This window comes from Ictalurus punctatus, chromosome 9 (genome assembly GCF_001660625.3).
Source record: "Ictalurus punctatus breed USDA103 chromosome 9, Coco_2.0, whole genome shotgun sequence".
Lineage (NCBI taxonomy): Eukaryota > Metazoa > Chordata > Actinopteri > Siluriformes > Ictaluridae > Ictalurus > Ictalurus punctatus.
In genome coordinates, this window is record NC_030424.2 from 24,431,934 (window position 1) to 24,459,729 (window position 27,796).

Genomic DNA, 27,796 nt, shown 5'->3' on the forward strand with positions numbered 1-27,796 from the left:
TTCCTGTTTGTGGGGTGTATTTGTGCTACATGTATTTATATTCTTTCTGTGTCCTTGAGGAAACGATACTATTTTAAGTAAAACTTATTTGAGGTGACAAAAAAAGGATTCAAACATATTAACACATGTGCCTTAAGTTTACTATTTACATTTGTTCAACCATAAGCTCAAAATGTCTTTAACACAATCAAATACATACAGGCAGTCTTTTGGCTGCTACTCTATATGAATTATAATGTTTACTTGAGTTGATTTGGAAAAAGTTGCTTGTACAATTACGTATACTTTTTTTAGTAGAGTTTGAAACTGTAGCTTTTTCACATATTCTTGTTCCGTCTGGAGAGCTCCTTTCCCCCCTTAACTTTGAGTCTGAGTTTATGCTGCTTAAATTTAAAGTAAATACGGTAGAAATAAGAACAACGAGGGGTACCCCCGTCACAGGGGGACGTAGGGCCCTCGCATGTCATAGCCAGAGCAAACTGGCAAACATATGTCTCAGTTTTAAAGCATGGTGCAATAGTCACATCCATGTAATCAGTCCCCAATAACAAATAAATCTCTCAGTTTTGATCTAAATCACACCATGCACAGCAAAGATATCTTCAACATTGCAACACTTCCTGCTGCCATTTGGTGGTGCTATGACACATTAGTCACATCCATGTGTTCAGCCCCCAATGCCAAATATAAATCTCAATTTTACCTAAATCACACAATGCAGATTAAAGATTTGAGCTCTTCCTATATCTCATTTTTATGCCATAAATTTATCGCCTCACCATGGCAACACCGTTTGCTATATTAAAAATCTGTTCACAATTTAGGATCATCAATGTCTTAGCATGATATTGGCCATGTTTTGTGCCTACCACATAAATCCCCAAGGAGGAGTATTTCAAAATCCAGAGCATGTGTTTTTTCACACAAACCGTAATGGCTGACTTCCTGTTGGGCCTAGCTAATACAAAGCAATGGGAAATATGTCTGGCATGGTGAGAACAATGTTCCCACCAAAACTTGTGATAATTGGACAAACTATGGGGCTACCACAGTGACAAACTCCTTCAGAAATGTTAGGGAGTGCTGTGGAGACCACTGGCCACACCCAGGACGAATGACAAAAGAATTATAGAATATTGTCAATTTTTGATGGGCGTACCAAGTTTCAAGAGTTTTCGAGTATTCCAAGAGCATGAAATATACATTTGCTAACTAGGAAGCTCTGTGAAGCCGATGAGGCATGTCTATGCCGAATTATGATAACAAATAAAAAGATATTCTAATGATATCTTATTATCCTATGTGTAAACTTTCATAAGTGTTCAGCCAACGTAATTCCATTAAAACACCACGGGAAAATTTCAAAATTCTACGTTCCAACTAACATGGCTGACTTCCTGTTGGGTGGAGTCACATCAAACCTTACATGATGAGATCAATAACCATACCAAATCTTGTGCACCTCTGACCAACTTCATTCAAACCACTAGAATGTGGTTGGAATGAAGCGTGTGGTGGTGCTGTAGAGCTCCTTGACAACACCCATGCCTAAACACTACATAACTTTATGAGTTTACGCAGGTCTGATGTGTGTGCCAAGGTTTGAGCTTTCACGCATAACAAATGTCTAAAAAACAGACAAATGTGTTAAAAACAAATAAATTAATATTACTATATAATAATATTATTATTACTACTATTGTTATTGTTATTATTAACTACAAAAACAACAATATTAATAATCATTGTGAAAAAACATTCCAAAAACAAAACCTCCATTGCTCAGGCCTTAATTACAGTGGGACCAAAGCAAAGCATACACTTTTTAAAACAACTGTTGAGATTTAATGATCATCTGAATAAAGTGAATATTCTAGTTGATCAACTTAGAGTATATTGTTTTGATTTGAAAATAGTTGAAATAACAGATTAAAATTGCTGAATAAAAAGAAACTTTGTTTTGTAAGACGTGGGGAAAATATCTAATTCCACGTCAGTGAACAGCATTAGAATAATGTTCCAGCCAAAACTAAGGCAAATGGCTCCTCTTAGTGGACAGTGATTCACTCTGCACTCTACAAAAACCATCCGTTCCCTCATCACGAATACTACATCCGAAGACATCACACCACTATTTAGATGCAATATTGTTTACTTAACCTTCTTTTAAAAGTACCTCTTTCTTCTCATCTATCTATCACACAGCAGTAAGGCATAAACAGAACTCTCAGCGGTTAAGATGTTGGACTTCTGATCAGAAGGTTGTGAGTTCAAATCCCAGCACTGCCACGCTGCCACTGTTGAGCCCTTGAGCAAGGCCCTTAACCCTCAACTGCTCAGCTGTATAAATGAGATAATTGTAAGTCGCTCTGGATAAGGACATCTGCCAAATGCTGTAATTTAATGTAATGTAACTTCTGTTCACTGACAGATAAAGAAAGTATGTTCCTGCATAATTAGACGGCTAGGAAATGCACAAATGTTCTTTGGCTTCATCCACACAGATAATATAATGTTGGTTTATTGATTCTGATTGTTCAGAAGGTGTGTTTGAGGGTGTAGTGGTAGGATAAGATGGTAAACTTCTGTTCAGAAGGTCATGAGTTTAAAATTCAGCACTGCTAAGCTGCCACTGCTGGGCCCCTGAGCAAGGCCATACACCTAAATTTGTATTTCAAATAGTTCTGCCTTTGGGCAGATCACAGATTTATATTAACCCATTCAATCTAATACTTTTATCATTTTCATAGTGCCAATTTACACAGGGACTTGTATGGTGGACAGAGGAAATGAGTGTCCAATGTCAGGGCTTAATTTAAATGCAAAGCTGTAACTAAGTTTTCCAATACAAGACAAGAGAAGGTGATGTTTATTATTATTATTATTATTATTATTATTATTATTATTATTATTATTATTATTATTTAATAAATAGTTTGCAATTGAGGAAAACAAAGGCAGCTATAAACAGTTCTATAACATATGTGATAAGAGGAAATAACTTGTTTCATGACATTACACAACTTTAAAATGCAAATGGCTTCTGTTTCTGTTCCAAAATATCTCTTTGGGTTTTAAAAGAAATGTTTGAGGAAGCATTACACTATTGGTCAAAAGTTTGGTGCGTTAAAAAAAAAAAATTCTCCATATTTTAGAATAATAATAAGTAATCAAAACTCTGGAATAACACATGGAACTATGGGAATTATGTTGTGATACAAAATCCAAAATATATCAAAATACTTTTGTATTTTAGCATCTTCAAAGTAGACACCCTTTTGCCTAGAATTTCCAGAAATTTATTCTTAGTATTTTCTCAACCAATTTCATGAGGAATACTTGAATGAGATTTCTACCCCTGAAATGCTTTTTAAACAGTATTAAAGGCGTTCCCACTGATGCTGGACACTTATGGGCTGCTTTTCGGAATATTTTGTTCCATGAATGTAAAAAAATATTTTTTGTAAATAAAATGTTAGTTTTCTAACGACAGAAATTAATATGTTGGCACAGTTATATTTTTGCCTACAACACAGATTTCAAACATTTAATCATACACCTTCAGATCAAAAGCTTTTTAAAATCACGAGAACCATTTCAGTTGAGTGTCTACAAACTTTTGACCGGTAGTGTACATTTCCACATAAGTTAATTTGTGGACTTAAATTATTGTAGAGATTGTACTGTATAGACACTATAGTGACTTTCAGGGTGGAACGTCCAGAATTACTTACTAATCAGTAAGTTTGTCATGGACCTTTCTGAACCAGTGTGGAAATCCGTATAATCACCGGTAGAAGGGAGGGGGCTGCTCAAACACAGCTGCTACAGTCACAGAACACAAAACAAGCTCATTGTCAATATTTGTAAATGAAAATGAGCCATTTTGTTTCTTCAGTTGTTTCTTCTTCTTTTATACTTGGCTAACTTATGTATGGCTAATTTGTTTATCTGTTAATCATTTATTTGTTTTTACACAATAGCAATGTTGAATATTTTATTCTGATTGGTCTGAAGATGGCTTGGACATTAACAGCTTACACAGAGAACTGTATGGTCAACACATAAAAAGGGATTAAAATTGTATTTTGATTGGTTTCTTTGAAGTGACATTTATTTAACATTTTTGGAAGGAGTCAGCGATTTTAAAGTGACACTTATAGATAAATCTGTGGCTGTAAATTTTACAACAAATAAAAGTCTACAGGACAGGACCTGGCTCTGACCATCGTGTAGGGTACAATTCAAATCACAGATTTATATTAATGTGCTCTTTCTAAAAACATATAACTATTGATGTGTTTCAGTTTTCAGTGACAGCTTTAAGATAGGGGGAAAAATGAGATGTTGGTGAGGGAACAACTGTTCATATCTTATTACATATCTTGTTTTCTGAACAATGCATAACATTCATTGTAACAATAGAAAAGTGTTTGTCCTGTTGTCACGAGAGCGCATGTTCAGATCCTGACGCAGATTCAGATGCCCCAGCCATACATCTCTAGAAGTCCCGAAAGAGCATTAATCTAGCTATGGTATGATTAAGGGAGAGCTGGCTGGTGGGTGGTGTTAGTGTTTGGAAATTACTGTGATATAAGTTGAATCAAATGGTTTGGGCATGATGTTATTGGAAAACAATCAGCTGCAGGGTGGCAATATCAGGCTGCTTCACACCACCTTCACTTATTATTCAGTTATTCATCTTGTTGTCTCTACTTTTCCAAAAAGTTAAACACAGCTGTTATATCATCAAATACTTATATCAGTTGGAGGATGACAAAAACACAGAGAGCCGTGAGTAGGGAACGCAAGGGTTTATTGCTGCTCACCACATACAAGATCCACACAGTTGAGACCTCCCAAGAGTGATCTGAAAGTCCCCTGAAACGGGGCTCCCGTTTTATACAGTTGAAACACCCCTGGTTTGCCCAAAATACCATTACATCTGATGTCTAGGTGATGTCCTGTCTGGGTTTATTTCGATTCTTTCCAATCCGCTTATTTTTGCCTCAGACCTCTCGAGACCTGTTGAGTTTGCACTTTTAGTTGCTTTGTTTTTTTTAAAACCAACTTCTGGTTTTTATGGCATGTCTGAGCTGATTTTGAGTGAGGACATTTATCACCTGTGTGCTTTTTCTCCTTTATCATAGGTAGGTTTATGCTTTTTCTGCATTGTTATTAGCATATGTACAGTATGATTTAGTAAAATAATCATTAGCCATTACTTTGTTATTCTGATTACTCTGGGTGTGTGTATGTTCATGCTCTTGGGTGTGTGTGCTGTGTGTTGCACGTCCTCTTTTTGGTCAGGCCCTAGGCCTTGCTATAATTAACTTTTAAGAGACATTGTCTATAAGGAAGAGAGCGTGACTCTGTCCTTTCCCTTATTCTCACTAAATTCTCATTCTCCATATTTTATTGCCCTTGTGTTTTGTTTCTATCAAAAATCTTATCCAACAATCTTAAAGCACATTTTTCAGTATTAACTGTTCATTATTCAGAAACTACACTGAATCTAATAGGAACGTGACAAGAGTGAAGAATGTAAGTTAGGACATGCTGACTAGGAGTTTTAGTGGTTAATTCGGATTTTACAAATGTGTTTAAGTAACAGCAAAAGTATTCTTAGTTTGCATGCATTATAGGATTAAAAAAGATCAACAAGTCTTAACTTCCTTTACTGGAAACTCTGCTGTCTTTTTCCCTGGGCCTTAAACTGTTCCTGATTATAAAATTGCTGCTCAAACTCTGCCCTAGACCTGCCCTGGATCCAGTTTCACCTGTGGTATTATGTTGGTCCTTTTAGTATACAGTACATTCTCATTTGTCTTGCAGATTTTTAAAAATTTTGTATTATTATTATTATTTTTTTTTTTACTGTTTCCTGTATGGTTTTCTGTAGTTTATTATACTGCTGCTTCAAACCTCAACCTAATTTAATCATTATGAATAATAATTATGGAATTGCCCAGGATTAACACATCTGTAATATTCAGATATGGGAAGTAATCATGGTCAGTACACACAGCAGTGGTTAAAACACTAGGTAAACTCAGAGAAATCCATAATCAAAATTATGCCAGGTTCAAAACCTGAGCAAGCTGCACTCAAGGAAATATGAAGAGAATACTAGAGAAACACGTTTTAATGTAGACAAACCTGAGATTTATCAAACAGCCGGAACCAAATGACTTAAATTTCCTTGTTTATGCTGTTTGTCTTCCCCCTGCTCTTCAAAAGGCTTGCATGACTGTGAGTTTAGCTTTATTTTGCCTATTTTGACTCTGATGTGATTATGAAAAAAAAAAACCCAAAAAAAACAACATTTATTTTACTCTTTTAATATCAGAATCTATTACTTCTTTTCCCAAACTGTTATTAATTTATTGTCAGTCATGGATGTTATATATTTATTTTTCAATGGCATTAAAACAATATAACAGAGTATCGTACATTAAAAACATTAGAAAAGTGTGTCCAAATATGTAAAATGGAAAACAAGGAACAGGTGACAATCAGCAGGAAGTGTGAACGTTAATGGGAATAGTAAATAGTGTCCATGAAGATGTGGAATGCAAACAAGTTAGACCACAGTATAAATATTTTCACAAAGACAAAAATCACTGTCTGCATTAAGTATAAAAATTGTGAAACAGTAATTTTTTTTTTACAGAGTTGCATTAGTTATGATGAGTCATAAGAAATTCCCCACCATCAAAACATGTGAATCATATCTAGTGTATGCACTGCGGATGAAACTGGTTATTTACATTTCTTTCAATGTTATGTGACGTTGAACAACAAACTTCATAGATAACTATGTGTCTCTTCAAAAGGTTAAACAAAATCTCTGTATATACATTATATAGCCAAATGTGGACACCTGGCCACAAACTCACACCCATATGCGGGCCGTCTTCAAACTGTTGCCATTAGAAGCACACAATTGCTTGGAATGCCTTTGTATGTTGCAGCATTGAAGCATATCATTGAAACTAAGGGGCGCAAAACATGTTCCAGCATAACAGTTCCCTTTAGCACAAAGTGAGCTCCATGAAGACTAGGTTTCTTAAGGTTGGTGTGGAAGAACTTGAGTGGCCTCCAGAACCCTGACCTCAACCTGTGATAAAGTACAGTGTACAGGTACCTATGAACCACATTAATTCTGACAAACATATCAAATCATAAGAATCGTTGTTTTATTTTATTGTGTAATTGTATAAAAAAACTGTTATATACTATATAATATAATATAAGTTATATAATGTTATATAGTTATATAATGTTAAATATAATGCAGCTGTGGTTCAGGTGGTAGAGCAGGCTGTCCACTAATCGTATGGTTGGTGGTTCGATTCCCTGCCCACATGACTCTACATGCCGAAGTGTCCTTGGGCAAGACACTGAACCCCAAGTTGCTCCCGATGGCAAGTTAGCGCCTTGCATGGCAGCTCTGCTACCACCGGTGTGTGTGTGAGTGTGTGTGTGTATGAGTGAATGAGACACACTGTAAAGCGCTTTAGATAAAAGCACTATATAAGTGTGCCATTTACCATTTTAGATATGAGTGCTGCTTTCCCACACAAAATTGTATTTAAGGGTTCAACTTACATATTTAACAACAAATGCATCAAGGCACACATGCATATGCAGAGACTTATGGCACACTATTAATCATGATCATTGACAGTTTCCTCCGGGAAAAGCTACCCACACTGCTTCTGCTAATGGTCCTTCCCTCATTCACCTCTTAATAGTTGCTGCTCATTTACAGAATGCTTTACAAGTTGTTATGCCCCCCCCCCCCCCCCCCCCTACTTTGAAAGTAGTCAAGAAAATGTCCATACACTAACTGTAAAGTTTTCATGAATATGTAATTTTATTTAAAATATACATATAAATAATAAAGGCAGTCAGATAAAATAAAAAAAAGGATTCTTAGCAATAAGCCTCCCCATTCTGTTGGAAAACCTAATCCCATTTATGTTTGCTAATCCATAATCCTACTTGTCTCTTCTTCAGGTCTCTCATTCACATTGTAAGGCCTGACCCACAATGCACAGGTCTGGGTGCGAGGAAGAACGATTAGCTCCTCTGAGCTCCGGCTGCTTGTTCCAGGTGTCTCTGATTGGACCATCTTCCAGCCTACAGCAGAGAAGCAAAGCATGGATATTAACATGGATCTAGATTACAGAATGGGGCCAAGAGATCCAGCAATGGCTCACCAAGATAGGTTATTATTTGTAAGGGATTAGCACTTACTTTGTACCTTGTTCCAATAAACCTAAAATTTATCTTGGTTAATGAATTGTTTATTTTTATTTGCTCATTTAATAGTTTAAATGGTTTTTTATCTTGGTGGAGGCTGGTTAACAACCACTTGGATACAAATGCAAATACATACAAATGTGGATACGACAATAAAGCTCTGATCTGTAATTTAATATAATACTTAAACATGATGAACTCACCCTTGGGTACTGATAGTTGGTTCACTTCCACAGGACTGTGCAATAGATACTACTGATGCCCTAGGTGTAAGGCTGAGACTGGGTCTTCTGTCAGACTGACTACGCCGAATGAAAGACTGTGGCCCTCGGATAGACACAGGCAGCCTACCACACTCACCCCATGGGCGAGGTAGTATACTACTTCCAGAGGAGGTCCATGACTGTGGGGGTTTAGGTACCAGAAATGGTTGTGCCTCAAACAAAGATGGTGACGCTGGACAAAAAACTGACTGAGCATTGCTAAATACTCTTGAAGCAGCGTCCTCACGATTGTTATCTCGAGACCATCGCTGCACTTTTGGTGAGGCAGGGGGAGATGGTGCCTTAAAAGCGTAGGTAGAAATGCCACTTGGCATGGCATCTCGAGAAGTGGGGGTAGTAGGTAGTGTATGTTGGTTGGCTGGTAGTGGGGTAGGAAGTTTGCGAAATATTAATGGACTGGATGAGCTAGAAGAAATGGGCTGTTTTTTAAACACAGGAGGACTGGGTAATCTCCTGTGTACAACAGGTGTAGAAGGTAACATGCGGGTCCTGGATTTAGCTGGAGTGCCAGGTGATTGATTTCCAGCTGTTGCACTAGAAGGCAGTGGTTCAGGGATCTTTTTTTCCCTCTGATTTCTTTCAGTACCGCTTTGAGTGAGCTGTTGAATGCTGTCATTGTCAGCAGAAGGTTTCTCTGTGGGAGAATCAGATGAATACCGCAAGTGGATAATTTTCCGAGCCTGTTTGTAAAGCGAGGCAGCTTCCTCATTCCTCAGATCTGCATTAGGTGTGGAAGTAACTTGGCTGTTCTTAGCCACCCCACTGGGGTGCGAGGCAATATTTTGTGCAGGCAATATGCTGTGAGAACTCTTTCTCACACTTCCCTTGCTAGGTAGTACTGTAACAGATTGTGTGGAGGTACGGAGCTTTTGAGACATGCTGGTTGTCTTTGGCAGGGTAGACCGTCCCCTTCTGTTAAATTTTTCATCTGTTTTGCTCATTTCTACATTTTCAAAAGAATTATCCATGAGGACCTCTAGAGGAGGTGGCGGTAGTTTGTCCAAGTCAATATCATCTTGATTCTCCAAGGTTGTAGAGTCCCTTTGATTATTCTTGTTGTCATTTTTAATGCATGAAAATGTATCTTCATTTCCCAAACCTGGGATGACCAGAATCCCATACTTCCTAACCCCTTTAAGAGGTCCAAGACCTTTTGAACTTTCATGAAACTGTTTACTTTCCTCCATTCCCTGACTGAAGGTGTCAATCAGTTTTTTGACAGAATTTCCTCTGGGGCACATTGCTAAGAGTTGTTGGGGTGATGATGGTGGACTTCGATGGGATGTTGCCTTCATGGGTCCTTTGGCAGTTTTAAAGATCTTCTTTTTATCCTTTTCTTCCTCCTGATTTCCTGTAACTATCCTTTCACTGAGTACCTTTTGATGACTATTTGATGCAGATGCATTTAAAGGCTGTCGTTGACCAGACAGTGTTTGCTTTCTTTGCTTTGAAATCTCTTTTTTTACATTTTGTCCAGTTCTGACTGTTCCCATTTTTTCCAACCTCTTACTCAACTCTTTTTGCGCTCTTTCCAGTTCAAGAAGTGTGGGATCATCTGCTTTACTGCGAAGAGACTCTGCTGATCTTGAACGATGCTGTTTTGTAACTGTTTTTTTCTTAGGTGCTTGATGAGTAGCTGATTGTGGTCTTTTGGGACTTTTTTCCCCCTCTTCCATCCACTGCTGGTCATTGGTCTTTGAGATTCCAGGCTTTATAATGTCTCCAGCGTGCTGAGAGGAAACAAAATTAATCCGTTCACTAATGGCATCCTTCATTTTTAATGTAATTTCTACATTTTGTGGTTTTTCTATCCACTTTGTAGGCATGCATCGTGTTTGATGGCCAGGGTCAGGTGGAGAAGAGCTTGATCGCATCCTCATTTTAACCTCACAATGTTCTTCCTCATTGCCCTCACTATTGTCCTCTTTTTCTCCATCACCATCATCCAAGGAGGCAGAACCAAGCAAAGACTCTGTATCTCTGAATATTTTACCTGTATAGGTACAAGTGGAGTCGATGGAGGTTACAGAGCTACTGTAGTTGATTTTTTGATTAAGCTGACGTTTTGAGGAGCCTTGGTGGATGGGGGTAGAGTGTCCAGGACTGTAAATAACTGTGTGACTGGATTCAGTTGATTCACAGCTCTCTCTACGGTGGCGCTGTCTGTCTGATCCAGCCAGTGACTCACTTTCTACACCAATGCCACTGTCTTCACTAAGCAATGTAGAGTCCTCAGGTCCAGGTTGTAATGATGCAACTTCAATTCTAGTTAGCAGCTGCATTAGCCTAGCCTCAGCTGCATGCTTTGCATTCAGTTTTTTTTCTAGGATTTCAGAGATGGATGAAAAATAATCCACTGCATCCTCAAGGGCTTTGTCTCCAATCCCCTTCACTGATTGTCCCACAAGACACATCCTCTGGACGGTATACTGAAGTAGCTGTTGAAGTAAGTCAGGTGGGGGTTCGGTGTTACTGGGTTTGCCGGATGAAGAACGATTTTTTTTATTGGATGGCCAAGCCAAATGTCCCCCATGGGCTTTTAAAAGCTTCTCTCCTTCTTCAACAATTTCTTCTAACACTTGGTTGACCTCGTCATACCGCAGAGCCATGAAAGCAACCATGGGCTGCAAAGAAATGTGAGTCTGTGCTGCATGATCTAATAAGCCCAAAAGCAATTCATATTTGTCAATACTGGGATTAAGATATCCATATGCTGCTTGATGGGCTTTCACAAGTTGCTCTGGAAAGTCCACCTTCTTCTCAGTTGCAGATTTTCTCCCCTTATCTTTCTTTTTGCTTGGCTTTGCATTTTTCTGATTCTTTGTTTTCCTCGCACTCCTTTTCTCATATTTATTTTCATCTTCCTTTTCTGTGTGTTTCTCTTTTCTTTGGGATGATAAATTTATTGTAATCTCTTGTGTGTTCAATCTTTCTGAAGTAATCGTTGCTGCTCCTGGTTCACCTACAGGGTGTTTTTTGACTAAAGGAACAGAAATTGTATCACTGTCTAACCTCTTTTCTCCTATAGTCCTCTTTTCACAAGCTTCTCCATCTGTCTCCCCACTACCAGAGCTTCCTCCATCATCAGATTGTCCGTCCTCTGCGGTTCCCTTCGTCCCTGGCAACAATGTTTTCCCTTTGCTGAATGGTCCCTGTGCTCCATTGAAGTTATTTCCTCTTGATGGGGAACAGCCCATCTCAAAGCTTTCTCAGTTTTTAGAAATCTGTAAATCCAAATCTGTAAATCCAGGCATATAAAAAGGCAAAATGCTCCATCTGAAATAAGGAAGGTTTAGATCCTTACCCAACAGCTGCACTTGTCATTGTCAGATGGTCAACCATTGAGTGCACATTTGCATTTGACAGTCTGTATGTGTCCTTGGAAATAAAAAAGAAAAATACATTCTACCATTACAATATTTTTTTAGGAATATTACTGGCAGGACAGTTTCAATCAGCTTCAAAAAGGTAGACTTATTGTGCACCTTGTGAAGGACAAGCAAATGAAGGGATTAGAGAGGATTTGATTGTAGTCCTCAGTGTACGCATATGTCATGTTCAGGCAAATGAAACTCGCACACTTGCAAGTCGTTAAGCTCATTAAGATAATCTGGACTTTTTTTCAGGTGGCTTTTTATAGCCCAGCCAGAACATTTCTATTGTACTGCATGAAACCATTGGATATCCTAACTATTTTGAGGTCATATTTAAATATTTTTTTCCTCCCATGCCTGTTAAACTTCACTGCAAAATTAACACACTAACACAGCTATTACAGCTTGTCTCACTCTACTCAGCCAACCTGAATACTGCTGTCAAACTTGCAATGAGAGCTGTGGGAAAGAAACTGAAGCTGTTGGCAGCCGCACAGATTAAAGGAAGACAATGTATTCACTTTTGCTTCCTCTTTCATTGTGCATTTACAGTATATCTTGTGCATACATACACAGAGGGCGTTAAGATGCAGGAGATGAAGGTAAGCATGGCAACAGGGTATTAATGTAATCTCTTTCTCTCACAACATTGAAGCACAGGGACAAAGTACTGAGAGAACAAATAGATCAGAAGCACTAGATCAAGCACTAATTTGGCAGGCATTCATATATATATATATATATATATATATATATATATATATATATATATATATATATATATATATATATATATATATATATATATATATATATATATATATATATATATATATATATATATATATATATATATATATATGAATGCCTGCCAAATTAGTGGCTTATACATATATATATATATATATATATATATATATATATATATATATATATATATATATATATATATATATATATATATATATATATATATATATATATATATGTGTGTGTGTGTGTGTGTGTGTGTACATGTATTCAGCTAGTTTTCTGAAATGAAAAAAAAAAAAACAAGCACAAAAGCCACAGCAAAATCAAGCTTTTCTGTCCACAATAATCATACAGACTGCCTGAGTTTAATTACTTACTAATAATAACGTATAAAGAAGCTACCAAGGCAGCACCTGTAAATTCACAATACAGTCTGTCAGGGCTCTTAATATGGATGGCTGTGGCTCAGGTGGTAGAGCGGGCTGTCCACTAATCGTAGGGTTGGCAGTTCAATTCCCAGCCCATGTGACTCCATGTGCTGAAGTGTCCTTGGGCAAGATACTGAACCCCAAGTTGCTCCCGATGGCAAGTTAGTACCTTGCATGGCAGCTCTGCTACCATTGGTGTGTGACTGGGTGAATGAGACACAGTGTAAATTGCTTTGGAAAAAAGCACTATATAAGTGCAGACCATTTAATATTAGCATGCTCTCATTTTCTACATGTTTTGAGGTTATAATGGAGTGCATGATGATATACAACCTAAATATGGAATGTATTGCACATGTTAAACAAGATACCATTTTCCTGGGCAGCAAGCAACACCTATCAGTCATGTGTCCTAATATATTTGATCACTTGATAAAATGTATGGGTTTAAAAAAAAAGTGCCATGTTCTAAGTTGTTTAACAAACCGAGATGTAAATATGAGGAAAGGAAAGCTGAAATTCTGATCTGTCATCTCGTTTTCATCTTTTTATCTCAAATCCAAATGTCTTCCATGTATAGCGAAAACAATAGAATTGGCCTTGCTGTTCCGATACTTTTGGAGGGGACTGTAGATACACACATACATAAAGCTTATATTTTATAATGCATATTCACTACCCAAACACTTTCACATGACATTTTTTTTAATTAATTATATGTACAAATCACATAAAATCAAGGAAAAGTCTTCATAACATTTACATAAAACATATTGATCAATAAATAACACAATCAGCTCAATGGACATTTCTTCCAAAAGAGGACATGAACTAAAAGGACAATTTCAAAAAGAAATACAGACCATTTTAAAATTTTGTCAATAGTGGCAAATATGTTGTTACTCGGTGCATAATTTACAACAGTGCTGTCCATGTTAAAAACATAGAGCTATATGTAAATATTAGATAGATGAAGAATACTTATGTAATGTAAAGTTAAATGCCATTAATAATAATAATAATACTTCTACATGGAGAGATTCAGAGATTCATGTAGAAGTCTTCTAAATAGACCTCCTGTGGAACCTTTTCCGTATGATCTGCTGAGAGCTACTGAATTTATTTGCATGTAAAGCGCATGCAGTGCTAATTGTGTAGTCATTCCCAGTATCATTTGAGTTCATGCTTATCTGTGAAGCTGAGAAGTGGAGTCCAGTTTCTGAATTTAGCGACTCGACCCCTGAAGAAGTAGTAAGAATGGAGGCAATTGATGGTCTGGAATTGCATGCTTGTGCAATATAGGCCTCCATAGTGACCTCATCCTTCTTTTTGCAAAGGGCCATGTACCACTTGGGGGCAAAGTGACAGAAGATAATTCCATATGATGAAACCAAGACAGCCGCAGCCTGAATTGAGTAGCGCTCTACCTTCCTTGCAACATATATCGGAGTAAAACACACCCATACAAACAGGTATATCAGCATGCTGAGTATAATGTGTCCAGTTTCATTGAAGCGTTGAGGAGCTTTTCTCCCTTTAAACGCCAGAATAAAGCAGATGAGTGCGAGCAGGGCAATGTAACAAAGCATAAAGCCAAATCCCATGCCAGAACCTTCTATACACTGTATAGTGATCTCCATGCTGTCATTAGATGTCAGAGCCTCCACAGAAGGAGAATCAAAAACTAGCCAAAAGATGCAAATGAGAACTTGAATGAAGGTGCCGGAGCCAATAATAACAGGAGGCTTGTAGAATTTCTTGAAATTGTGTTGGCGGTATCTAGGAAGGAATGCTACAAATGTGCGCAGGGCTTTTACCAGGATACATGAAACAATAAGTGAGAAGCCTAAGCCATATAGGACCTGGCGTGCCCTACACTTATGAACATTGGGTTTACCAATGAAGATTATAACACTGGTGTAGCTAAGTGCTAACCCTACCATAATGAGAAGATAAATGTAGCCTCCAGCCTGTTTGATGACAGGACTCTTACGAAACACCAAGTAGATAATCAGGTTCATAAACAAGAGGAGAAATCCTGCCATGGCAAACACTAGAAAAATTATAGCTCGTGGCCCATCCCACATCCAATAGACTTCTTTCCTTGTTGTACAGTGTGTCCAACCTTTTAGTGACCATGTCCCATTTTGGCACGGGAGACAGTTCTGATGGTCTGCAATACATTTAAGAATTTATTAACTCACAGTAAATTATATTTTGGTACACAACTCTTTGACCCCATCCACACATATAGAGACATTTAAAAAAATATATTTCTTTAGATTTAGGTTTAAAGTTTATCTGCATCTCCATCCATAGGAAAAATGTACAGTCCCCTCTAAAAGTATTGGAACAGCAAGGCCAATAAAATTTTTGTTGAAGACATTTAGGTTTGAGATCAAAAGATCAAAATTAGACGATAGATCAGTTCATTTCCTCATATTTATATCTAGATGTGTCAAAAAACTTAGAACATGACCCCTTTTGTTTGAACCCACCCATTTTTTCAAGTGCTCAAAAATATACTGGAACATGTGAACAGAACAGAAACTACGGGTGTACTAACAACCAGACATGGAATTGGTCAGCCAAGGAAAACAACAGCAGTTGATAACAGAAAGAGCTGTGAAGAAAAACCCAAAAACAGTCTGTGACATCACCAACAACCTTCAAAGAGCGGGGGTGAAGGTATTGCAATCCACAATTTGAAGAAGTCAAATGCACTTTGAGTGCAAAAATATAGAGGCCATACCACAAGATGCAAACCACTCATCAGCAGTAAGAATCAGAAGGCCAGATTGCAATTCGCAAAGAATTACATAGACTAGCCACAAAAGTTCTGGAATCAAGATTAACCTCTACCAAAGTGATGTAAAGGCCAAAGTGTGGATAAAGAATGTATCTGCTCATGATTCAAAACATATAAGCTTATCAGTCAAGCATGGTAGAGATAGTGTCATGACCTGGACTTGCATGGCTGCTTCTGGAACAAGCTCACTAATCTTTATTGATAATGTAACTCATGATAGTAGCAGCAGAATGGATTCAGAAGTCTATAGAAACAATCTGTCTTACCATTTACAGAGAAATGCAGCCAATCAAATTGGGAGGAACATAATCATGCAGCAAGACAATGACCCCAAAGGCACTGCCAACACAATAAAGGACTTCATTTGGGGGGAAAAGTAGAAGGTTTTAGACTGGCCAAGTCAATCAACAAACCTTAACCCAATTAAGCATGCATTTCACCTTCTGAAGACGAGACTGAAATGTTAAATCCCCTCAAAAAAAACACAACCAGAAAGAAGCTGCAGTACAAGCCTGGAAAAGCAACACAAAGAAAAATGCAGCAGTTTGATGATATCAGTGGGTCAACGGCTTGATACATTTATTCCAAGCAATTAAGCAATATTAAGTGTTATTTACTTTAATTTGTTCCTATACTTTTGAAATCCAGATCTATCGTCTCATGTTCATCTTTTGATCTCAAACCCAAATGTCTTCTATGTATAGACAAAAAAAAATTAATTGGCCTTGCTGTTGGGGGCACACAGTGGCTTAGTGGTTAGCATGTTTGCCTCATGCTTCCAGGGTCTGGGGTTCAATTCCCGCTGGGTGTGGAGTTTGCATGTTCTCCCCATGCTGTGGGGGTTTCCTTCGGGTGCTCCTGTTTCCTCCCCCAGTCAAAAGACGTGTATGGTAGGTTGATTGGCGTGTCTAAAGTGTCCGTAGTGTATGAATGGGTGTGTGATTGTGCCCTGCGATGGATGGCACCCTGTCCAGGGTGTACCCCACCTTGTGCCCGATGCTCCCTGGGATTGGCTCCAGGTTCCCCCGAGACCCTGAAGAAGGAGTAAGTGGTAGAAGATGGATGGATGGCCTTGCTGTTTCAATACTTTTACAGGGGACTGTATTTTACATCACTGCAAATTAAACTTTTCAAAAACATATATTTTTGAAAACGCTGATGTCAAACTGTCAACATGCTCATATCCTTTGAGATATTTTTTTGGGGGGGAATTTATTATTATTATTATTATTATTATTATTATTATTATTATTATTATTATTATTTTATTTTTTTAAGTGGAGGCGTAATATCTAAATGTTCAAAAATATCACTACACATGTAGACATGGCCTTTGTATAAATGTGCATTAACGAATTTATCTCTCATATTAATGAACAGTGTAATACTCACTCGTGCCATTGGAGTAAGTGCCCTCCAAACAGTCTATGCACTCATGACAGCAGGATTTTTTTGAAAGTTTTTTTGCCTTGCCAGGAGGGCAGGCATCAGAGCATATGGAAATTGGTATCTGAAATAAATTATTAGATAAAATAAGGATTTTTTGTTTATTCATATGTACATTTGTGTATCTGTAGAAGACTCACCGTATTCGAATTTGAATTATACCACGGGATAGATTTGTCAATATAAATTTGTTCTTGCTCCAGTTTATATGCCCCAACAACAACAAACTCTCTTTGTCCACTAGACTTATTTTGTGCCCAGTTCATCAAATCGTAGCCATTGACAAAGTTTCCAGATGTATTGAAGTAGAACGTCTGATTGTCCAGAGTAAAGTTGACCTGTTTCAGTTCATTGAGAAGCTAAAAAATAAAATAAATAACATTACACGATGTAAATCATTTCATTTGTACACAATTGGATTGGACTGGACATTATACCAATCATACATTAGTCATATAAAATTTATCCATGTAGAGCTTACCTCATATGGGGGGAAATCTTTGTTCCCTGGACAGGTAGTCTGGTTACATTTTAAAATCTTCTTTAGGGAATGAGCAATTGATAGCACAGCCAATCGGTCAGCATAAACCTGGTTAATATCCACCACTTTTGTTAAGTAGTCTTTGTCTTTCCCTAACTTTTGGTATTCTTCTATGAACTTATTCTCAGTACCCAGGGTGATGGCGAGATTTTGTAGATACTCATTAAATCCAGGGTTAGGGCCTGTAATAAAACTGAAACCAAATACATCCCCGATGTTGTTGATGCCATTCATGTCACCGATATTACGCGACACTGACCAGGCATCACTGGCTATCCAAGTGCGTGATATATTCTGTTTGATCACCTCGGTGAAGAGTTTGTGCACAAGCTCTTCTCTTAAGATGATTAACACAACGTTTGCTGTGGAGTTTTGGATGGTTTGTACCACTTTTTGGATCATATTATCAATGTCCTTAAAATCTAGGTAGTAAGGCAATGTTTCTATAAAGGCAGTGCAAACATTCTCATTTTCTGCATTATCCAGGAAGCCTTGGAGTGCATTTTTGCCATAATCATCATCCCCATGAATGACACCAACCCAGTCCCACTCAAAGTGCGACATGAGTTTGGCCAAGGCTTTCATCTGGTGGATATCACTGGGTATGGTGCGGAGGAAGGAAGGGTAGCGCAGGCGGTCACTCAATGCTTCTGCAGAGGAACTTCCGCTTATCTGTTTACACACAAACAAAAAAAGGTAGTTGGAGCTTAGTGGTTCAGGTTCAGTGCTGGTTAGAAAAGGGCTCTGAGCTCAATTCTTATTTCTTGAACTGCCCATGTTTGGCCCTTGAGTCAGACTATTAACTGGTCTGCTTTATGCTTGTCTTTTTTATTATTATTTAAGTTCACCAAAACTCATAGATTCAGTGTTACATCTTTAAGCAAGACCTTTAATCTTTAACTGCTTATTTCAACACTTGTAATCTGACTGAATAAAAATAAATCTAAATTTACATTTAGGTTTTAATAGCTATTTTTCATATTCATGCATTTGGATATAGATCTAATATGTCTATTACAGTGTGTCTAATATGTATGTATACTGCAATTCATTTAATTTTTACTTACCCTTTTTTAATTTGATAAACTCACCATATATGTGCTTCCCATAAGATAGTGTAATACTAAGCAATGCAAGATCTTTATTTGCATGCAACATTTATCGGTTGAAAAAGACATTGGTTGCAATAATTTCACAAACCAAAGGAAAACAATAACTAGTTATTTCTGTACTGACATGACAATATTGTTAAGAAGTTAGGCTGAATTTCTTCCCTAAACAAAAAAGCAAAATATATAAAAAAATTTAAATAATAATAATTTTTTTTTTTATTTTGTCATACATTATCCGACATGGCAATGTTGTAATTCATTGTTTTTGAATAATTTTAATAAAGCAAATAAAGCTTTGTGGATTCTCAATAACATTACCTCCATTTTTTTGTCTTATTCAATTCACTAAGGGAAAAAAGAGGCTGGTGAGGGGGTGTATACGGCTGTTATAATGTAAACGATTGTTACATCATTCATTAATTAATACAAATTGTAATCACTGTAATCAAATTGCTTTGGTAAAAGATGAATGAAAAACTGCTATTAAAAAAAATAAATCTGTAGGGTGGTATCAGGATCACACCTTCCAATTGTTAATTATCGTTTATAACAGCACACTCTGTTGTTTTTTATTTATTACTATACTGTATATCTCACCTGTGGCACCATGTAGAGACTCAGAAGTCGAGCCACACTGATCGACACCTCGGAGTACCGTGCTCCAATGATAGCCTTTACTCTGGGGGTTTGAATGAGCCCACACCGGCCAGGTTCAGTGTTGTTTAACGCCAGCAGGTGCTCTGTGCTTTGTATGGCTTTTGAAGCATGACAGCAAGTGTCACAGATGTGGTAACCAAGGCGTACACCCGGCAGAAAGCTGGAGTTATTAATTGTTTCAATGGTGTAGATGAAATTAAGCATTCGTACAAATGATCCAGAATTAAATCTGTAAGAAAAGAGAAGTCAAGGAATTAGATAAACATAACATAAACACATAAAAAATAGTTTACCGTTTAATAGAACGTTTTTCATATTTATACAATATGTTTCCATATTTGTCATTTGTAGTAGTAAAGAAAATATTAAACATATAGTAGAGATGTAAAAATTAAAACACACTGTACAAATGACAACATAAAAAATTTACCCTGAGCAGTTGTAAATATCTGGAGCTCCTCGTGAATATAGATTCTCCACTTTAGGAAAAATGGAACTGAGCATTCCTATCTGTATGTCTCCCAAAGCCCAGGCTCCACATTTATACAAGTCATAGTCGCAAGCATGTCCAAAACCAAATGATAAAACAGTGCATAAAAGCACTGTGTAAATCCACAGCAACATGTCACACCACATGATTCAGATCACATCCAGCGCTATGGTTTACACTAGCACTAGAGGAGAGAACAAGAATGAACTAGTTGTGAAAACTGGCAGCCTTCTGGTTTTTATCCGAGACAAAAAAAAAAAAAAAAAATCAGGTGCTTTACAACACCTGCAGTTGCATAGAAAAGAAAGAAGGAGAGGCCACATTTGCTGTAATACATTGAATGTCATATTATACTTCCTTGACAAAAACCAGTTTTGTATGTCGCAATGCCTGGGCAGAAGAACCAAAAATACAAAAACATATAAACATAGATATAATTTTACTTCTGAGAAATTATAGAAATAAATGTGTTTTTTTCTTTCTTTCTTTTTTTTTTTTTGAAAAGCCGGGTTAATTAATATTAACCATAATCTTGGTTTCACTATGTAGTAAGTATAGTAAATTAATTATCATGAACACAATGTGTTAATTGAGTACAATTTGAGAAAAAGTATTGATTAAAAAGCATTTTTACAATCATAAATGGAGACTACTATGCAAAAAAAAAATCTTAGGAATGAACATATATTGACTTTAGTTAAATTTATCTAGTATGTCCTCTTATATGGTTACAATAAACCAAATACACAGATCAGCCGTAACATTAAAACCACTGACAGGTGAAGTGAATAACACTGATTATATCAGTACAATGGCACCTTCATCAGACCAGGAAGAAGATGGCCTGATCTGATGAAAGACGTTTTCTTTATCACATGTGGACGGCCGTGTGCATGTGCATAGCTTACCTGGGGAAGAGATGGCACCAGGATGCACTATGGGAAGAAGACAAATCCAGTGGAGGAATTGTGATGCTCTGCGCAAGGTTCTGCTTGGAAACTTTGGGTCCTGGCATTCATGTGGATGTTACTTTGACACCTATCACCTACCGAAACATTGTTACAGACCAAGTACACCCCTTCATGGCAACAGTATTCCTTAATGGCAGTGGCCTCTTTCAGCAGGATAATGTGCCCTGCTACACTGCAAAAATTGTTCAGGAATGATTTGAGAAACATGACAATCAATTCACGCTATTCACTTGTTCACTCCAAATTCCGCATATCTCAAGCCGATCGAGCATCTGTGGGATATGCCGGACAAAAAAGTCTGATCCACAGAGGCCCCATCTTGCAACTTACAGGACTTAAAGGATCTGCTGTTAACGTCTTGGTGCCAGATACCACAGCACACCTTAAGAGGTCTTGTGGAGTCCATACCTCGATGGGTCAGAATTGTTTTGATGGCACAAGGGACCTACACAATATTAGGCAGATGGTTTTAATGTTATGGCTGATCGGTGTATATGATTATTCAACATATTTCTAGACATTTTTACTAATTTCAGGCTTTAAGTTTTCTTATTGTATTGCCAGATAATTTTGCTTCTTTCCAAAAATAAATTTTAATAAGTTTAAGATTACCAAAATGATCTTCCAATAAAAAAAGACTACAGAATTTCACACTAAGTTTGAAAATTGTAAAATAAAAAAAAATAAATAAATACATAAACAAATAAATAAAATGCCTAGAAATCTGGTATACAGAAATGTTATAATAGAAAAGACTAGATCAGTTTGACTATATTCAAGATTTCCATTTGCTAAGATGTCATTTTTATAGTGTAATCAAATGCTCCTAAAAACCACCTAGTACCTAAATAAAACAGGAAGATACATTCATGTAAAATAGATTGTGTGCCTCAGTATGTGTTGGAGAGAGAGAAAGACAAGGCCATACGATGATTATCTAAGTTCATACCAAAAGATGGTTATGATAGAGGTGTAAGGAAGTGGCCAAAATTTCCCAAATGCCTTAAGTAAATAGTCTGGTAAAATGTTGATGTACCACTTCAAATTTTTCACTCAGTCTAAAATAAAAAATTGTAAACTCTTAAATTTACTTACAAGTAAAGAAAGATTCCGAAAAGAAAGGGATGTCTGTCTCAAACCAGATTTTAGTTATTGATGTCAAATGGAAACACATTAGCTAAGGCTAACAAACAATAGCTTTATTACTAATCTATTAAATGTTAGCAAACATGATAACTCTGACAATAAAAATTAGATTAATGATGATAACTAGTCATCACAATACAAACATACATGATAATGTGTACATATCAGCAGATACAGTAGATTACAATTATTTTAATTAGGTCTCATTTTTATTTGGACATATATGATAATCTGATGCTAAAAAGTAACTTATGACTTTAGAAGTATATGATTATTGAGAAATGTAGTGATGTGAAGTAAATGTTTCTTTACTGGAAATGTAAAGTAGCATGTAACTCTACAATTATTTTTATAATTATAGATAATTATAAACCAGAACTAAGTATAGTAACGGCCCTGCTTAAAAATCTAGCTTTGTCTAAAAGCTGCCAGCAGCAAATATGCAGCGTGGGCTGGTCAAACCGGTTAGTGAAGTATACTCCAGTTAACTAATTTTTGAGCTTTCCGATTAACTTACGCTTGAGTAATTTTATTTAGAACAACAAACCAGCTTCAGCAGAAGTAACTCAGCAACTGACTTCAATGGTTTCCTTTCTCCTATCTGTCAAAGATGGTCCATTTGGATGGCAGCTGGTAGCTGTTCAAACCAAGATGGATTTTTTTTCACTCAAAGGAAAGTCATTTTACTCATTGTCTTTCCACCTCTGGAGTTGTATGCTAATCACAGGATGATATTTGACTTATCGGTCCTTTAAAGGTGACTGAAAGTAGACAGAGGGATGTCTTTCAAGTGGCAAAGAAGCTGACCAAGGTCAAAATAAAACCAAAACCTATTAAGAATATTTTTATTCTTTGAACACTGAAACAGGGTGGATTTGTAAATCAGCTCTCCTCAGGAGTCTAGAAGGATATTGAAAGTTGAATGGTAAATGGTGTAATAGCTACTGAATGTAAAGTGTTCTGGGTGTAATGATTAGGCAATCAAGAATGCAGTATTTTGTGTGTAATAAAATGCATGTAATACAATGTTAATGATAAGAAATGGTTGCCATTGGGCGTTAACTTTAAGTAGTAGTTTACGGGATTTAAATTATATGTCATATTTCAGTGGTATTCCGGTCTGAATAGTATGAATAAATGTAAATGTAATAAAATAAATATTACACATCAACTCAGTATGATGTGTAATATTTTTATGCTTAAATTCCTGTAAGTTTTGCTTAGCAAGTGTGAAACCTGGGTCTGACAAGATATAAAGTAAGTGAACAGCTATTTATCCCATAACAAAATGCACAACTTAAGTGGATGTATTTAATTCACACCTCCAGGGTTCAGTGTTCGAGTTTTCATGTTCTCACTGTGCTTCGTACCTCCAGGTACTCTGGTTTCCTCCCACAGTCCAAAGACATGTGTGTAGGCTGATTACGGACAATTTGGAATTGCCAGTGTGTGAATGTGTGTGCGATTGTGCCCTGCAGTTTTTCAATTGTACTAAAACAACATGGTAACAGAGAGAGTACATTAAAAACAATAGAAAAGTGTGTCTGAATATGTAAAATGGGAAACAAGGAACAGGTGACAATCAGCAGGAATTGTGAGCATTAATGGGAATAGGAAATAGTGGCCAGGAAGAAAAGTGGAATGCAAATAAGTTAGACCACTGTATAAAGTATGTTGACAAAGACAAAAATCAATATAAGCAAACCATGAACCTCTGATAAATGAATAAATTTAATGCATTAGATATAGTTGAGGTCATAAGTTCACATAAAATATTGCTATGATTGTTATTATGATAAATTGTTATCATATGACCTCAGCTGTATCTGCTTTTTTGAACATCCCATTCCAGATTTAGTACTCCTTTGTTGTTAGAATAATCACCAACTTTATTTTTAGATTTCAGAATATGCCTGTGGGGATTTTCCCATTCAGGTCAGGGTTCTGTGCAGGACACTCAAGTTCTTCCACTCCAGCCTTGTCAAACCATGCCTTCATCAAGCTTGCTTTGTGGACAGGGGCATTGTCATGCTGGATCAGGTTTGGACCTCATGGTTCCAGTGGGAGCATATCTATGTTCCCAGGGTCCTATTTTTGCCAGATTTATATTGCACATAATGAACACGTGATTTAAAGCTGGAGATAGGCTTCAGCACAAGTGAGAGCTGGGACACATTCATACTTAACATTTTGCTCCATTTATGACCGTTTACTGTGTTTTATAGGCTACAGTATGGCACTTCTTCAGTTTAGTGTATACATTTCACTATTGTTCATGCATGGAGTTGAACTGTATAAATGTATGAATGTATGAAGACTAACAGCTATTTTTAGAGCAGCACATGCAGCGTGTGCAACCTAGTTAATTTTCCAAGTACATAACTTTTTACATAAATTTCAAGTGGGGATGAAGGATGACTTTTTAAAATAACGTATGTTGTTATTCATTTAAACATGTCTTTGGTGTTTAAAGTTAAATGGTGATAAAGTTAATAGGGCCCTGGGAAAATGAGTTCTGATAACTACGGGTGCACCAAATGTTTGGCAACCGAAATTATTCGAAAATGGTTTTTTTTTTTTTTTTTTTTTTTGCTATTTTCGGCCAAATAGTTTCGGTTGCCGAACATTCGGTGCACTACTCAGGGTCCTATTAACTTTATTACCATTTAAGTGAAAAGAAGAAATAAATGTTACCAAACAATGACGTTTTTGATGACGATCGAATAGTAACCAGCACAGAGTGAGAGGTGTGCACGCTTTATAAATGTAGCGAACATGTTGGCAGTGTGGAAGCATTGTAAAATTGTCTGAGAAATATGCAAAAATGGCCATTTGCAGACACTGTTCTGCTGAATTGCCTAGAGGGGGTGCATCTGCAAAAACTTACAGCACTACCAGTTTAATTTATCATTTAAAATCAAGACACCCCGAGCAGCATGCAGAGTATGAGAAAGACACATGGCAGCAGCAGTAGCAGCGAAAAGGAAAGTTCCTCCTCCCAGTCCCAGCACACTCACCCCATCTGTGGCTGACTTAAGTAGGCTTATGTCTAGGACGATTATTCATTTGTTGTGGGTTCATCCACTTTTTTGCACTATTTTCAATGCACTTTTTAATGAACTTTTTTGTTGTAGGCATACAGAGTACGTTACGTTCTTTCAGCAGTTAGGTATAGGCCTAATATGGGCTATTCAAGAAAGGGGGCTCAAAGATGGCCAAATTTTTTATTTTCTTAATTTATTTCTTTTAAGTTATATTGTGCTTTGTTGTTATAACGCCTGCTAGAATGTTAAAAAAAAATCAGTGTTAAATATTTTTAAATTGTAGATTTTTAATAGATTTTTTTTCTTTGGAAAGAAAGACAAAATAGTAAAACGCACGTTTTGACTATTTAATTTATGCAATGGTGAAAAAATTGGCAAAATAAATGGGGAAAACATGCGAACAATCGCGTAAGCAGGGGTTCCCAAATTTTTCCAGGGCAAGGTCCTCCAAATGGCATTAACATTTGACCGAGGCCCCCATTTTGCAAGATGTCTTTAAAACACATTAAAAATACAGACTTCTGAATATACCCCCCCCCCTTTTTAAATATTTTTTTTATTAATAATTACATCCTACATGTTTACATTACATTACATTAGGAATTGATTGTGTGTGTGTGTGGTTGTCTGAGAGTGAGAATTGTTTTTCACATCAAATTGTTGAGGCCCCCGAGCGCCCCCTGGCGGTCCCCACTTAATCACTGGTGTACGGTATTCGGCCTTCGGACAAGGGTTTCATTATATTCGGTTTCGGCTTCGGCCAAGAATTTTCATTTAGGTGCATCCCTACTGACAACATAAAACCTTTGGAAAAGTTTACTGGGGTACATAGGACCATGGGAACATAGGAATGACCCCGTTAAAGTGCAGGGAAACTGTAATGCTACAGAATACAAATACATTCTAGACCAGTGGTCAAAGTGGGGGCCGCCAGGGGGCGCCAGGGGGCGTCAACAATTTGGTGTGAAAAATAAATTCTCACTCTCAGACAACCACACACACACACACAATCAATTCCTAATGTAATGTAATGTAAAGATGAAATATGTAATTATTAATAAAAAAGGGGGATATATTCAGAAGTCTGTATTTTTAATGTGTTTAAAAGACATCTTGCAAAAGGGGGGCCTCGGTCAAAAGTTAATGCCATTTGGTGGACCCTTCCCTGGAAAAGTTTGGGAACCACTGTATCTAGACAATTGTGTGCTTATGAGTGTCTGGCAACCCTGTTGTGGGCGGGGATTGTTGCGTACGTATTGTGTTGCGTCATCATATGCGGAAGTGGATGTGAGCAAGCCGTCTGCAGTGTAGAGGAGGAGGAGGAGGAGAGGAAAATGAGTTCCTCGTTTAGGACGGTTAGAGCGTTGGAGTCTGAACGAGCCAAACCGCGCGTTTCTTCCTCATAAACACGCAGGTATTTGGCGCTTTTCTCGCCCCGTGGTCGCTGTTCTGAGAGGTGAAGCTCGTTAGCTAGCGATAAGCTGCTGCTGGTGGTTGCTATTGGTTACCGCTTCAATCAGCTGTTTAAATATTGAAGCGATGCTGCAGGTGCTTTGGAGTCAAACTACACCGCGTCCTAAAATAACACCGTGTGCTGGTTCAGAGCACAAATGTTTCTGCAGGATCACGTCCTTGTGTCTCTGTGAGATGCAGTGTAATGTACTGCATTTACTAATGAACCTGCTGCATTTTAGGCCCTGATGAGTAATCAGCATCATCTAATGCGATGCTATTAAAGGGAAAAGTTCACCCTGAAACACACTAAATATGGTTGATTAACAATATTTATGTGCTCAATGATCCAGATCTTCATTTGTTAACTGATTCAGATTAATTAATCAATCAATCAATCAATTAATTAATTAATTAGGCTGGGATAAGTTAATGTGTCGCAGGATATCACAGTTTCATTTCAGTGATATCAAACACACACACAAAACAATCCTGTTTTAATGGAATTCAGTTTGTGCCAAACATATTAAATGTAACTTTTCAAGAAATTAACAAAAATATACAATGAGAAAAAGAAAAACTCTGAAGCTGAAAACGGTGAACTCGGTGTCAAAAAAAATTGGACATAGTCCTTAAAGGGGTGTTATGGTTTTTCAAATATTCCCTTTCATGTAGTGTGTTATAGAGTCGTTTGTGAATGTAAAAAGTCTGCAAAGTTTTAAAAAAAAATCAAGGTGCACGACAAACTGAGTTATTGACTCCCAAAAGAAGGAACCAATTCTGAACAGCTGAAACGGGCGTTAATGAATCCAGACTTACTTCCTGCCCAAACCTAAGTAGGTTTGTAGCAAACCTTTTTGCCACTGAGTTCACTGTTTTCAGTTACGTTTAATATGTTTGGCACAAATTTAATTCCATAATTTTGCCGTTAACTCCCCAAAACAAAACTGCGCAAATGCTTGTTTTCTCAGCCACAATTTTCCAGCAGCGTTTGATGTCCTATTGATGAGAAATCCAGCAT

At 37.1% G+C, this 27,796-nt stretch overlaps 3 protein-coding genes across 3 annotated transcripts in view; 1 reads left to right on the forward strand and 2 right to left on the reverse strand.

The window, feature by feature from the left end:
- Positions 1–7,865: 7,865 nt before the first annotated feature.
- pcare1 (photoreceptor cilium actin regulator 1) lies at positions 7,866–12,015 on the reverse strand. Its single transcript, XM_017475490.3, has 2 exons — positions 8,472–12,015; positions 7,866–8,145 (listed from the first exon to the last, which is right to left on the reverse strand). Exons 1-2 carry the CDS (start codon positions 11,747–11,749, stop codon positions 8,028–8,030), a joined length of 3,396 nt encoding a protein of 1,131 aa, XP_017330979.1. The 5' UTR covers positions 11,750–12,015; the 3' UTR covers positions 7,866–8,027.
- A 1,340-nt stretch (positions 12,016–13,355) lies between these two features.
- Positions 13,356–20,430, reverse strand: LOC108269440 (G-protein coupled receptor family C group 6 member A). The gene is made up of 6 exons (XM_017475319.3): positions 20,103–20,430; positions 19,613–19,901; positions 17,844–18,575; positions 17,503–17,721; positions 17,309–17,426; positions 13,356–15,280 (listed from the first exon to the last, which is right to left on the reverse strand). The coding sequence occupies exons 1-6, from the start codon at positions 20,306–20,308 to the stop codon at positions 14,172–14,174; spliced, it is 2,673 nt and encodes an 890-aa protein (XP_017330808.1). The 5' UTR covers positions 20,309–20,430; the 3' UTR covers positions 13,356–14,171.
- Positions 20,431–26,575: 6,145 nt separating this feature from the next.
- Positions 26,576–27,796, forward strand: part of zgc:103755 (CAP_GLY domain-containing protein) — a 72,688-nt gene continuing 71,467 nt past the window's right edge. Inside the window, exon 1 of the mRNA XM_017477235.3 lies at positions 26,576–26,737. The gene's annotated coding sequence lies outside the window, so the exon portion shown is untranslated. The remainder of the gene's footprint in view (positions 26,738–27,796) is intronic.